This window comes from Galeopterus variegatus, unplaced genomic scaffold (assembly GCF_000696425.1).
Source record: "Galeopterus variegatus unplaced genomic scaffold, G_variegatus-3.0.2 Scaffold689, whole genome shotgun sequence".
Classification (NCBI taxonomy): domain Eukaryota; kingdom Metazoa; phylum Chordata; class Mammalia; order Dermoptera; family Cynocephalidae; genus Galeopterus; species Galeopterus variegatus.
Genome location: NW_007726800.1, coordinates 506,940 through 522,059, shown reverse-complemented (window position 1 = coordinate 522,059; position 15,120 = coordinate 506,940). Strand labels below are relative to the sequence as shown.

Genomic DNA, 15,120 nt, shown 5'->3' with positions numbered 1-15,120 from the left:
AAAAAAAAAAAAAAAAAAAAAAAAAAAAAAAAAAAAAAAGGAAAAAAAAAAAAAAAAGAGTAAGTGGCAGATCTGAACCCAGGGATATCCAGATTCAAAACCCATTCTCCCTCCAACAAATTCATCATATTGTTTTACATTTTGTATAACCTTAGAAAATGTTCTTATAGGGCGGGAGCACCGCCACGCTTCCCAAGCGGCGCACTATCCAGTGCGCCACTGGGCCGGCCCGAAATTCCACAATATTCTGCATTTTGCTTTTTAAATCTTTTTTTTCATGATGACATATAATACATACAGAAAAGCAGAAAAAACTGAAATGTACAGCTGAATGAATGATCACAAAATAAGCATTGGTGTGGGCCGGCCTGTGGCTCACTCGGGAGAGTGCGGTGCTGATAACACCAAGGCCACGGGTTCGGATCCCATATAGGGATGGCCGGTTAGCTCATTGGGTGAGCGTGGTGCTGACAGCACCAAGTCAAGGGTTAAGATCCCCTTACCGGTCATCTTTTAAAAGAAAAAAAAAATAAGCATTGGTGTAAACTGCACCCAGGTCAAGAAGGAGAACTGAGCCAGCACCCTGGTCACCCCCTTCATGCCCCTCTGTCACTACATCTTCCTGCCACAGGTAAACACTGTCCCGACCTTTATGGTAATTACTTTCTTTCCCGTGGCCTTGGTGTTATCAGCACCGCACTCTCCCGAGTGAGCCACGGGCCGGCCCAACACCCTATTCTTTTTTGTCTATACTTTTGAACTTTATAGAAATGGATTCAGATAGTATGTGTTCTTTACATTTGGCTGCTTATGTGCAGCGTTATGTATGATGCATCCATGTTGTTGCCCATGACATTTGTTCATTGTCATCGCTGTTTAACATTTCACTGTATAACTGCATCCCAGTTTATCTGTTCCACTGTTGACTGCTTTGGGTTTTTTCCAATTTGGGGTTATTATGAAGGATTCTGTTAAGAACATTTTGTACATGTCTCTTGTAGCACATGTACACATATATCTGTTAGGTATACGTGTATGTGTGTACGTGTGTGTATGTGCAAAATTGTTGGGTCATAGTGTATGCATACCTCCAGCTTCAGTAAATAATGTCAAACTATTTTGTTTCTTTTGGTTTTTTGATTTTTTTTGGTGGCTGGCCCCAAACTGTTTTTCAGAATGGTTGATCGTCTTTTCTTTTTTCCTTTTCTTTTTCAAAGAACCATATAGTTTGGAATTTCTTCATAATGGTACATATAGATGTGTCTCATCCTTTTAAACAGTTATATAGTTTTCACAGCATGGACATACCATGGTTTATTTAACCAGTTCCCTGATTTGCAGTTATTTTTATTCTAAATGCCACAATGAATATCATTCTTCATAAGTTAATAGGTACTCAGTGGAAAGAAAGTTTTTTTGTTTCTTCTGTTTATAAAAGTAATACTTGATCACTGAAGAAAATCTGTAAATTACGGTCAACACAAAGGAAATATATCCCATGATTGTGCCAACCTGAAAGAAAACTACTCTTCATAGACTGTGTAAACTAAGAGTGTAGGTCTTCAGTGTTTTTTTTTTTTTTTCCTTTTTATTAATTGAATTTTGATTTTGGAAAAGCCACACACCTTTATACACATTCAGTGTAAATGTGTGCCTTCTATGACATATTTTCTGAAGTTGAAGTTTAAGGATATTTGACATTGTGATGTGGTTACTATTAACCCTTCAGTGATGTAGGCATATAGATGTATTTTATTTTTTCTCATAAGGCTAAGGTCACCCCCAGAAATGTTAATTTTTTAGGTCAGTTGGGTTATAGATTTTAAAATTCACATTTAACAAAATATTATATTAAAACCAACAATTATTTGAAAAACTTATTTAATTATCTATTTATTGTTTTCCTTATTACCTTCTGCTCTTACAAATTCATTCTTAAAAATCATTTGCACTTAAAAAAACCAAACAAACAAACAAACAAACAAAATCATTTGCACTTAGAAGATGTTTTATTTTTTCCTTTGGTGACAGGAATAGTGTTTTTCTCAATGAAAATTTAATAGCAACTTATAAATGACTACTTATTTCACTCTGTTTTAAAGAGAGTACTTTTATCTTTTTTATCATGATAGGTTGATAGCGTGTGAGATCATAAAAGCAGGCTATAGCTATTTTAATATAAGTTCCATTGTAGGCTCTAACTTGAAGAGACTTAAGTTGCTAGTAAGCAATGCCAACTCCCATTAAAAGGCCTTTAGTGATTCCAGTTCCAAGAACTTTTTAAAGAAATTGTGATAGTTCCATATGTATATATAGAGTTTTCCTTTCCAGTATTGCCGAGATCACATATCTGAGAACAAGGTATATATAGAAAGTTTCTGGCTGGATGAACTTTCCCAAATTGAGTTCTCTAAATCTAGATTCTAGAATAAAACATGTCTGTATATGTTAAGTTACAGTTGTCAACTGTTTATTTTTATTCTTTTTAGCTTCAACATTGCTTTATGGCATGTGTGGTCGTTTTTCACTCCGTTGTTGTTATTTACCCAGTTTATGGGGGTTGTAATGTTTATCTCACTCCTTGGATGATTTCTGAAGGTAAGATATCTGGAACGATATTTTTAATAATGAATTTATTTGAAAAATATCTTTCATGACAATTTTCAGTAGACACAGCTGTAACAGACTACTTGTGAATTATTTTTAGTCATGTTTACAGCAGAGGTGTTTGTCCATTGTACTCTGAGATAAAAGGGACTGAGACCTCTTTTTGTAAAATTTAGTTCTAAGTGACTACTTTTTAGAGAAGGCAACCTAACCTGCCTTTCAAAGACCTCATAAAGATAGTGTCTTAGACCGTTTCTGTTACTTATAACAAAATACTTGAAACTGGGTATTTTATAAAGAAAACAAAATTTATTTGCTTACAGTTTCGGAGGATGGGAAATCCAAAGTCCATTTGGTGGTGGCAACAGTCACCCAGGGGTCTCACATTGCAAGATGGAAGAAGCACTGAGAGCGTGCCAAGAGTAACCTCCTCATTCACTCTCTTTTTAAAGCCCCCAGAACCACGCCCCTGACCACCATTTTTAACCCATTCACTACTGCAGGGTCCTACAATCCAATCACCTCTTCAAGGCTCCACCTTTCAATTACCATAATAGGATTTCCTACCCTCTTAACAGTTAAGTGGGGCTAAGTTTCTAATACATAAAACTTGGGGGACACAATTCAAGCTTCAGTGAGTTTTCGGGAGGACATAATTCAATCCATTACAGATAAATAGTGTTTGTACCTTCCTATATAGATATATTCACACATTAAACTATTTTATATTGAAGTCAACTTCCAACAACTTATACACAATGACTGTTGGCTAGATTGTTCTTAAGGAATGGGAATATAGGAAGAATGGGCAATTTTACCTAATTCAGAAAAAAAGAATTCTGCCGTTTTCTAACTGTTCTGGCTGCCTCATAAAAATTTGATGGATAACACATCAACGTTTTTCTTCCGTGTTATTTATGGAATTTCTGCTTTTTCACACACCACCCCACCCCTGGGCCCGGTGCTTACATGGCAGAGTCTGTATTCAGAGTGTCAGATAACTCATTTATTCAATAAGTGTGTATTCAGAGTACTCTATGTGCTGAGGGGCATGGTAAAAAGACAAAAGTAGTCCCTCCCTTCATGTCACTTATATCAGAACTTGGAAGAAATCTGCTTCGTATAGCAATTTACAGATATGGTAACTGAGGCCCAGAGAAGTAAATGTTAATACACTAAATTATTGGGGTGTTAAAGAAAACTGACATTTTAGCTAACAGTATATTCTCACTGTGGGATTTTAAGGGAAAGTCAGTGTAACCGTGTAAAGAAGCAAAGGACATAATCTTGTTGTTGTCAGTCTGAAAATAGTTGCTAGCACACTCATGACCATGCTGATGTATAAAGTGTCCTTCATACATTGCGCTGTGTCTAGGGACCACTGGGACTCCTCACCACATGCCCTATGTCTTTTTTTACATGTGTCGCCACAAGCAGCTCAGGGCTCCTGAATAATTCTCATGCATCTCAGAACATTCCCTGTCTGTCTGACCCTTTCACCCACCCCTCCCCTTCTAATGTGGTTAAATCTTCTTTGGCTATTTAGTGTTGAGTTTTTACTGCTGACATGGCTTTACAGTTGTCAATGGAGAACCTAGATAGTGTTGTAGATCACAGATTTTTAGTGCCTTTTAGTGTTCAATTCAGTAGCTTAAGATAGAATGTTTTGTTTGGGACATAAATGCTGGTTTTCTTTCAGATTTAAGGACACATAAATTCAAAGTGAATGATTAAACATGCAGCTAGCTGAAATCATCACAGACAGATAATGGAAAAACTACAGTGTGTTTTTGCATCTACGAAGTGAGTGGTTTCCTTGGAAAAATTGTGACTTTGTAGATCTATTGTGGAAATTAGAATAAATTATATTTCATTTGCATATTGTTAAACTCAACTGATTACTGAATATTTCAGAAGTCTGTGTTATTTAGAAATAACTATTTTGCAATGTTAATCTGTGTGAATCTTTGGAGAAAGTAATGGTTTCATTAAAGGTACATAACACACTCCCAATTTTTTAAATAAATTGTTCACTCTTCCATTTTAAGGAATAGCAGTTCATTGTATAAAATGTATCAATAAGAAATTTCTCAGCTTGGCTGACTGGTCTGTGCAGTTGGTTAGAGAATAGTGCTGATAACACCAAGGACCAGGGCTCAATCCCTGTAATTGCCAGTTGCCAAAAATAAATAGATAGATAGATAGATAGATAGATAGATAGATAGATAAATTTTAAAAAATGTGTATCTAAAGGAATTATGTTGTCATGTGCCTTTAACCCAACTTCAGTCATAACTAGGTATTTCATTAGTTGAGGGGACCAAATTAAAGTATTCTATGTTTTCCCATCACTTTAGATTTTATCATTTTGTAAATTATTGGGTTTTTAGTATTTTTTAACGTATGAACTTTTAATGATTTTAACGTATGTATAATTTTTTTCTGTATCATTTAAATAAAATATTTTTTTTAGCTTTCTTGTGGGTTTTATTCATACCGACTTTGGAATAGCTTCCATTTTTAGCTATTTGCACTTTGAATTCACTAGAAATAATGAAGGTATCTTTTTAGACAAGGTTACTCTGCTTTTCAAAGACCTCATCAGGACAGTGTTTACACTTTCAAATGCAAATATGTTCACGTTAAACCCAAATATTGTAGATATCATGACATAAAATGTACCTGATGTAGATTCCTTTCCCTGTAAAGTAACTTCCTGTGATGACCTGATTCAGTCAACTCTTGTGTCTGGTTCAGATAACACCCTGACAGTTACTGGCTGCAAGACCTTCAGTAGTAATCTTTCTTCATCTGTGAAGTGGGAATAATATCTGTCTTGTGGATAATAGCTATAATGTTTATAAAACACCTATTACAGTGCCTGGCTGGTGGTAGGTACTCACTCAATGAAGGGTAATGGAGAGGGAAAGAAAGAGAAAGCAGAATTTAGAATCAGGAATATCACATCAGATCCTGATGTTTGCAAAGGGAAAAGTCAGGTGTGATCAGTAAATAAACAGAAGCAAAGCCAGTTTGTGTGCACATGTATGTGAAGGTGTGCAGAGAGTTTCATTTAAAATAGGGAGCAAGGTCAGGCAAAGGCCAGAATCAGGTAGCCAATCAGTCAACAATGTGAGGGTCCCATGCAAGCTTGAGGCTGTAAACCCTAGAAGTTAGAGTGTTTTGTTCAGACTCCCGGAGTGACCTTGGTGGGGCCAAAGGAGAGTGCCCCAGTGACAATTCCCACACGTTTTCAACTGTTAAATCTGTCTTTTTTTTTTTTGAAGGGTATTTTTACTATTTGGATAGAAACCTAAGGCTGGGATTTTCTCGTAAAATCTAGTTAGCCAAAAGCCAATACTGTGGTCAGCTAGGATGGGATGAAGACCACCCTATTACTTAAAAAGAGACATTTTAATAAATTTTGTTTAAACAGGATCATGCCTGGTCCCCGTTCCTGTCATGTAACTCCTATGCAAGTTATTTATCAGTCTTTCCCCTTTATTAAAACTATTAAATAAAAACTTAAAAATGGCACCAAACAATCTTGTTACTCCTTCTTTGTTTAGAAGGAGTATCAATTTATAAGAGTAATGGTAACTAAATAATAGTTGTAAATCTTTATCATGAAAGTCAGGGATATGGAAGAAGCAAGTGTGTGCTCTGACTCTGACCGTCAGTGTCAAGACCAGGTTTTCAACCTGGGTTGCACACCACTTATGAAGGCCCAGTGCTCAGAGGTTCTGAGTCATTTGATAGGCAAGGCTGTAGTGTTGGAAGAGTTCCCCAGGTGATTTCTAATGTGCAGTCTGGGTAGAGAACTATCCTGCTCTAGTCAGTTGGGTAGAGACATCTCTGTAGAAGCTAGGACATTAGGATTGGCAGGGAGCATACAGATAAATTAATCTAGTTCATTAAGGTAGAAACCAGATTGGGACTCCCCCAAACCTGTGTCTGGGACCTGACTTGGGAGACAGTCTTTCTAGGGGTCTTGAAACAGGATTTAAGGTTCCTGGCTGTATTTGGCTTTATGCAACAAAAAAATGGTCTGTGGCTACATGTGAGCAAAAGAGAAATGCGTTGGAAAGGAATCAAGGGAAACGCCAAAGAGCCACGTCTGGTAAAGGACAGAAAGAAGGATAGTTTTGGGGAGAGGGGCTGGGGTCTCTAGGTAATAGGAGTGATGGGAGTTATTAGACTCTTCGGCAGCCGTGATTAGGATAGATGCCCTTCACTTTTTCAAAATGTATTTTTGAAGACTATGTCAGCTCAGTATTTCTTGAGGTGGGAAAGAGCTTTACAGATTTTAGTAACTGTCTACGTAGAATTTTTAAAAGTAATGAAATAGCCATCAAGAATATTTTGTATACACTAAGAACTAACTTTAAAGAACCAGAATTGTAGGTTTGTGGTCAAGAGAAGATTAGGAATTGACGAGCTGAACAAAAGAATAAATTATTTCTAAAAGGGCCACAGAGATCTCATCCAGGTGTCACAGATTTGGTTCTGAGGCTGACGAATAGTCTCTCCCCATTTTGACAGAAATGTAATGTGTAGCTGATGATTTATTTCTAAAGCAAAGTGTGTGACTAGCTGTATAGCTGCAGCTTTTACAAACCTTTTTGCACCTCCTCACTTTCAGTATATTTATTATTCCTTGAGATGGATCATCCCCATCAGCATACAAATATGTTGTAATATCTCCCATCCTCAGACACACACCAAACATGAAACTGAATTCCCTCCATCTTCGTCAGCTATTACCCATTTCTTCAGTCCCCTTTGTAGCAAAACTGCACTGAACAGTTCTCTGTGCTCACTGTCTCCAGTTGTAAATTGCTGACGTATGAATGCTGTTACAGATCTGGGTTCCCTAGAAGGAACTGGAATGATAGGATACCATAATAAGAGAGGCTGTACCAGTTTTGTTTTCACCAAGCAGAGTAACATAACACCTTTACAGCCTTGCTTTAGGGCTAGTCAACCTTTTTGTTATATGCCATATTATAGGTCTTGATTGTCTTGACCTCATACACCACATCACACTGGCCCACTACGTTGGCGATGTCATGTAATTGGATCTGATGAACAGGCGGAGTAAGTACTCTAGATGCCATGTGTGAAACAAAGGGTGGGACAAATTCACTCTACGAATTCAGGCGTCTGTCATCTCAGTGAAGTTCCTGGGGATTCAGTGACCTGGAGCATGTTGATTGTTACCTCCGACAGACAAGATGCTGCTCCTTGTACTGCCTCCATTGAGATGTGCAGTGCTTATGGGAATGTTTAGATTTTGGAGGCAACATGTACCACATTTAAATGTGTGACTTCAACCATTTTTACCAATGGGCACCCCCCACAGAGAAGGTGGGAAACTGGCATGTGCTGTGGATGTCTGTCAGCCTCTTTCTCCTGTCACCCCAGTACTTGCTGGATGGGCTCATTTATAAGGTGCGTGGTGGCAGGGATGGAGGCTGTGCATGGGTTCAGAAACACAGACACCCCCTCACCAAGGCTGAGCTTGCTTAACACCAGTGCTGAGTGCAGAACCCGTTGCAAGGGTTTTAAGAGGGCCCTGAATTTTTTGACACACCTCCCATTGAGAAAAGGGGCTCTTTATCCCCTTCCCTTGAGTCTGGGTGGGCTTATGACTGCCTTCCCCAATAGCGTCTGCTAGTAGTGATGCTATGTATCTTCGAAGACCTGGTGGTAAGGCCATTAGCTTCTGCCTAGTTCTCTTGGAACACTTGCTTGGTATAGATTCCCTCCTGGGATGCTCCCTCTCAAAGCTCAGATGCCAGGCTGTGAGAGGTCCAAGCCACACAAAGAGGACACAAGTATGTGCTCTGGTCAACAGTCCCAGCTGAGACCAGCCTTTGGATTATTCCAGGTGCCAGAATGTGAGTGAAGAAACCTTCAGATGATTCCAGCCCGGCCATTTGAGTTACCCCAGCTCTTCAAGCCTCTCAGTTGGTTTTGGTCGGCTGTAACAAAATACCATAGACTAGCTGGCTTATCAACAACAGAAATTTATTTCTCACAGTTCTGGAGGCTGGAAGTCTGAGATCAAGGTGCTGGCAGATTCGGTACCTGCTGAGGGTCTGCTTCCTTAGAGACAGTGCCTTCTTGCTGTGACCTCACATGGCAGAAGGGTAGAAGGATTTCTCTGGGGCCTCTTTTTTTTTTTTTTTCCTTTTTGTCTTTTTTCGTGACCGGTAACGGGATCACAACCCTTGGTGTCGCGCCTGTACCGCGACCGGCAATGGGATCGCAACCCTTGGTGTCGTGCCCGCACCGCGCTCAACCAGTGAGCAGACCGGTCTCTATATGGGATCCGAACCCTCGGCGGGAGCGCCGCCGCGCTCCCAAGCGCCACACTCTACCGAGTGCCACCAGGCCGGCCCTGGGGCCTCTTTTATAAGGGTGCTAATCCCATTCATGAGGGCTCAACCCTCATGGCCTAGCCTCCTCCCACGGGCCCCACCTCTTAACACCATCAACTTGGGGGTAGGATTTCAACATGTGAATTTTGGGGGGACACAAACATTCAGACCATAGCAGCAAGTCTTCCTAGCTAAGGTCTAGACATTGTAGAGCATAAAAAGAGCAGTCTCCAAACTCTGACCCACAGGATCCAGGAGCACAATAAAGTGCTGGTAGTTATATATCAATGAGTTGGATAGTTTATTATGACGCAGTGAGACTGAGGGCGACAGCAGAGACCAACAGTAAGCTGTTGATACGGCGTCTTCCCTGAGACACTTGCCTGGGGGGAAGTTTGATTATATTGGACTTCCTTCTTCATGCAGGGAGCATAGATGGTCCTCCCCGAATTAGACACATATTCTGAAAATGTATTTGCCTTCCTTTGCCATGCTGCTTCTGCTACCATGTGTGTACTTCTGGAGTGTTGTCGTTGTCATGGCATTCCACACAGCAGTGCTTCTGATGAAGGAACTGATTTCCCAGCAAAAGAAGTGGCCATGGAACCTACCGTGCCCAGGACTAAGCATCTACTCAGATCCCGTGTCTAGTGTTTTCAAAAAAGACAAAAAACAGAAAAAAAAAACAAATATGACAGGAGTGGAAAAAGTAGCTCAATGTGAGTAAAGTCTATATTTACTTAATAGTATTCTATCGATGTTAATTTGTTAATTTTAGTAAATGTACCCTGGTGTATTAGATATTAGGGGAAGTAGACAGGAGTGCTCTACACTATCTTTACAACCCTTCTGTAAATCTAACATTATTTCAGAAGAAAAAGTTAAGAAAAAAAGACCTTGTATACACCTTTGGTCAGTGAATGGTCACCATGGTTTAATGCTGTAGATCCTTTTGGGGAAGGCATGGAGGAAGAGTCATAACATATATTTGTGGCAGTGTTGCAGGGTTTTTGTCAAGGGGACCCATCCTCTTCATTCAAGGACTCATTCAAGTCTGTGAACTGGCTCAAGTTTGGGAATTGGGTGAGAGCTTTTGACTATCTGTTGTAATGATTCAAGTCAGATCTCTGCTTACCATATCTAGAGATTTTCACCTGATTATTGTTGCATTATTTTACTGATATTTTATTGAGAATGAACTCCACATACTTTCCAGATACAGAGTTTGGGAAAATGGTGAAATAACAAAGAGGAACTAAGAAGTTGAAAGAAGGAATTAGAGGGAGCTTTGAGGTAAAAAAAAAAAGTGCAGAAAATGAAATACAGGAGCAAAAGAGATCAAATTCTTGTTTTGCCCAAGATTGTGATAATTAACATTATAATCATTAGAAAGTGTTAATAAGGAATGCTGTAGAATGCCCTTATATGGGAGTCTTTTTTTTTTTTTCCTTTTTGTCTTTTTTACTGACCGGTAACGGGATCGCAACCCTCGGTGTCGCGCCCGCACCGCGCTCAGCCAGTGAGTGGGAACCGGTCTCCACATGGGATCTGAACCCTTGGCGGGAGCACCGCCGCACTCCCAAGCGGCGCACTCTCCAGTGCACCACCGGGCCGGCCCAAAATTTTATATTTTTAATTGAAAAATAAAAATTTATGTATTTATTGTGTACATGTTGTTTTGAAATATTATGGGATGCCTAAATCAAGATAATTAACATGCATTACTTCATATCCTTAACCATTTTTTTGTGATGAGAACACTTAAAATCTACTCTTGCAGCAATTTTCAAGAATACGATTCACTGTTAACTGTACTCACCATATCATGCAATAGATCTCTGGAACTTATTCATCCTAACTGAAATTTTGTAATCTTTGACCAATACCTCCTAGCACCCCAACCCCCAGAACCTGGTAACTATCATTCTCCTCTCTGCTTCTATGAGTTCAACTTTTTGAGATCCCACACGTAAGTGAGATCATGCAGTATTTGTCTTTCTGTGCCTGGCTTATTTCACTTAACATAATGTCCTCCTGGTTTATTCATTTTGTCGCAAATGACAGAATTTCCTTCTTTTATTTAAGGCTGACTAGAATTCCGTTTTGTGTATACTGCATACCACATTTTCTTTATTCATTTACCCATTGATAGTTGCTTAGGTTGATTCCCTATCTTGACTACTGTGAATAAAGCTGCAATGAATAGGTTGCCTGTGGTTGGTTGAAATTTATCTCACCGGAAGATAAGTTAAAGTCCTAACCCCTGGTACCTCTGAATGTGAACTTATTTGGAAATAGGATCTTTGCAGATGGAATTAAGATGTAAGTTAAGATGGGGTCATACTGAAGTGGGAGGCCCTTAGGCCATCCAATGGGTGGTGCTTTGTTACACCCATCTTAAGAAACTAATACACTGCCCATCTCTCTTATTCTTAAAAATACTGGGGTTATAGAGCCATCACCAAAGGCAACTGGAGGCAAAATCTTCTCATTGCCATTTGGGTCCTGTTGCCCATCAGGGTAACTGTCCCTGTGTCACCTCTGGTGGTCAAGTGTGCCAGTTGTCCTCAGGCCCTCTGTACTCCCACCGTCCTCACTGGAATCAGGGAGCCCATGTAAGGGGACAGCATGTCTCCCATCATCATCCATGTGGCACTGAACTGTCACTGGGAAGCGGCCGCCTGGTCAGGGCATTTGCAGCCCCTTATACTGAGTGAGCCGTGTGGCTAGTTCTCACGGTGGGCCGTGGGCAGAGGGACACACTGCACACGAAGTGAAAGCAGACGGCCTGGAGGCCATCAGAGCATTGCTTGTGTCCCCTCTGTATCTGCCCTCCATATCTGTCATAAGAAGTTGGGGGTCCTGTGCAGCTCAGGCCTTTGAAAAATATCAGTGGGAGGCAGAAAGCAGTGTGGGTAAATCTCTCAATGGGCTTTAGCATTCTCCTGAAAAGAGAATAAAGGGGAAAGACTTTAGTCTCTGTTGTGTCCAGACACATTTCATTGCTTATTGAATGTAATCAAGGTAGCCCATGGACAGTCCCACCTGATTTTCAGACAGGGATTGAGAATTATTTACCTTTGTACTGAATGAGTTAAGGTAATGCTAGCTGCTATAACACAAATTTCAAACCGCCAGTGGCTTAGCACAATGTGAGTTTATTTTCCACTCATGTAAGGTCCAGCTTCAACAGGGAGAACCTGCTTCACCTGTCACCAGGGGGACTTGGGCTGACATGCTGTGCCATCTTCAGCATGAGGCTCCAAGGGTGTTCTAGGTAATGGTGTTGAAGTCCAGCTGGTGGGGGGAGGAGAGAAGATGGAGAGTGGCGTGGGAGGTTTTCATGGCCTGGGCCTGGGGTGCTCCCATACTCCATTGACCACTCCACTCCACCTGGCCCCACCCAGATGCAAAGGGCACTGGGACTTAGAGTCTGGCTGGGCAGCAGTTTCCCAGTAATGACAGGGTGGAAGGGGAGCACACGTATGATGGAACACACTGCCTCACACCGCAGGAGCTCAGAGAATATTAGTATCTTTTAAAATTTTTTTAAAGATGACCGGTAAGGGAATTTTAACCCTTGACTTGGTGTTGTCAGCACCACGCTCTCTGAAGTGAGATAACCGGCCATCCCTATATAGGGATCCGAACCCATGGCCTTGGTGTCATCAGCACCACACTCTCCCAAGTGAGCCACGGGCTGGCCCGAGTAGCAGTATCTTAGGGACATTGTATTTGGCAGGCACTTTCCAAAGTGCTTCATATGTATCAATTCACTTTGTTCTCATAGAATCTCATAAGAATGATTATTTTTAAGAGCTTTATTTGACAGATGAGGGGGCTGAGGCACAGAAAGGTTTAGTAACGTGTCCATGGTCACACAGCGTTAGTGATGGAGCCTGATTCAAATCCCACAATCTGACTACAAGTCACTCACCTAACCATCACTTGATATTGACTTTCTCTGAAAATCCATGTTGAATGGAGCTGATTGATGAAAAAGAGATAATGGATGGAAATGTGAGTTGTGAAATTGCAAAGTGAAATAAAAAGTAGTGGTTTTATGGGGGCCTGGGGCATTCATGGGGCCCTTGCCAGGCACCAGGCTCTCTCTTTCCCAGGTTCCTGTGGCACTTGGTACAAAATGTGGGTTTCATCTTGCTGTCCCCAGGCCTGGCACAGTACCTGGCACATGGGAGATGCTCAGTATAAATTTCTCGATGGATTGAAAAAGAGCACATGCTGAGTGCTAGAGAGCAGAATAAGCCAGACATAGTTCTGTCTTTAGGGAGCTCAGAATTGGAAAAACAGTTAAAAAGTAGACAGTTACCGTGATGTGTGAGAAATAGGGGTGATGGGGAGGGGGACAAGGCCACAGGGGAACATGGAGTAAATAGAAAGGATGAAAAGAGCCTTCTCACCTTACCCATCCGTCCATCCATCCAGCCAGCGAACACATATTTATTGAACACCTGCTATGTACTGGGCACTGCTGTTGAACATGCTGGAGACACCGCAGTGGACAAGACAAAGTTCTCACAGAGCTTTTGTTACAGAGAGAGAGCAATGTCTACACACTGCAGGTAACGTGCCAAGAAGGAAATGAAAAGCAAGGTAAAGGGATAAAGCACGGCTGGGAAGATGCGACACTGTGTCTGTCCTACACCCTCATGGATCTGATGAGGACACTCAGGCCTCCCTTGCTCATTCACACACCCGTTCGTTAGTGCGCTCATTAACTCACTGGTTCACATCCTGAGCGTCCACTTTGGCTTGGCTCTGGGGACATGTGGCTGAAGAGCACACAGCAAGCTCCAGTCCTGCAGGTGGACGTGTTCCCTGATTACAACCTGTGTTTCACGCTCATTGCTTTGCACGTGCTGGCTCCTCTCCCAGGGTCACCCTCTGCCATGCCTACCCCATTCCAGCTCCTGCTCCCAGGAATGAAGACAGTGCAGGTGCTGCCCCTAGTCAGCCTTCCTCAGCCCTGCCCTTCCCGCAGCCCTGCTCACGGAGGCTGGTTTCTCCGTTTTCCCCTGGGCCATGACCTCCTAGTAGGCAAGGACGAAGTCCCATGGTTCATGCTGTCCAGCTTCCCGGGGAGGACTCCCGAAATATTTGTCTCCACCTGAATGTCAGCTCCACAGAGGCAGAGTCTTTCACAGCTGAATCCCCGGCGCCTACAACAGAGCTTGGCAAATGACTCACGTGGGGTAAGTATGTGTTGATGGAACGAATGAATGAATTGAATGAAGGCAAGGCAAGGTCCCCAGGTCAACTCCTTCTGGGTCAAGGGCTCCCCCACCCCTAATTTTTCACTCAGGACGGGCTACTGCAACTTGCTGGGCAAAGTGCAAAACCACAACGTGGGCCCATTTGCTCGAAATGATGAATTTCAAGATAGCAGCAGCAGAGCGTTGAACCAACACGGCGGGGGTGTCCTCCCCGTGTCGTGCTCCTCCCCCAGCCAAGTCCCACCCGCTATTTGTTTTGTCTTTCGGTGGCTGGAGGGTACGGGATCCGAATCCTCCCCTGGGTGCCATCAGCCCCGCGCTCGAAGCAGCCCGCCCTGCGCGCTCTCCTGCGCGGACCTCCCAGACCTCCTCCTCGCGGCGCCCCGGCAGACTCGGCCGCTCCGGGGAGGGCGGGCGCCGGGGGCCCTGGAAGGGGAGGCCCTCGGGCGCCCGCAGCTCCACCGCGGACCCCGGGGCACATCCCCTCCCACAGACCCGGTTCCCCTCCGTCCAGGAGCAGCTCCCCACGCCCTTGGGGGAGGACGAGGGATGATCCCTCCTCTCGGGAAGAGCCTCAGACGTCCTCATCCGGGATGAGCCGACACACGGGCACACCAGACGGACAGACACACAGAGAGACCCACAAAAATACCGCCCCGCCCCCTACCCCAGGGGCAGGTGCTCCCCCCACCCTTAACACACCTCAGACAGACAGACAGACAGACAGCCCGCGCATAGCATAGAAATACCCAGGGACGAGGACAGACGGACGCACGCACGCGCACCGACACACACCGGCTCCCCCAGACCTCTGCGGTCCCGGACTAGACCGGTGGGGACGGTCCGGAGCAGCGCACGCCCCCTGCTCGGCCGCAGCCACGCCCCGGGCCCAGCCC

The 15,120-nt window shown here is 42.8% G+C and overlaps 1 protein-coding gene across 2 annotated transcripts in view; it reads left to right on the top strand.

Moving 5' to 3' along the window:
* The window catches only part of TMEM128 (transmembrane protein 128), an 11,627-nt gene extending 6,831 nt beyond the window's left edge, over positions 1 to 4,796 (top strand). The window contains exons 4-5 of one of the 2 annotated variants that reach the window (XM_008571477.1): positions 2,490 to 2,598; positions 4,307 to 4,796. In XM_008571477.1, coding sequence (XP_008569699.1) covers positions 2,490 to 2,589 — 100 coding nt within the window. In that variant the 3' untranslated portion in view covers positions 2,590 to 2,598; positions 4,307 to 4,796. The remainder of the gene's footprint in view (positions 1 to 2,489; positions 2,599 to 4,306) is intronic. The other variant, XM_008571478.1, reaches the window with a different exon arrangement.
* The last annotated feature ends 10,324 nt before the right edge of the window (positions 4,797 to 15,120 follow it).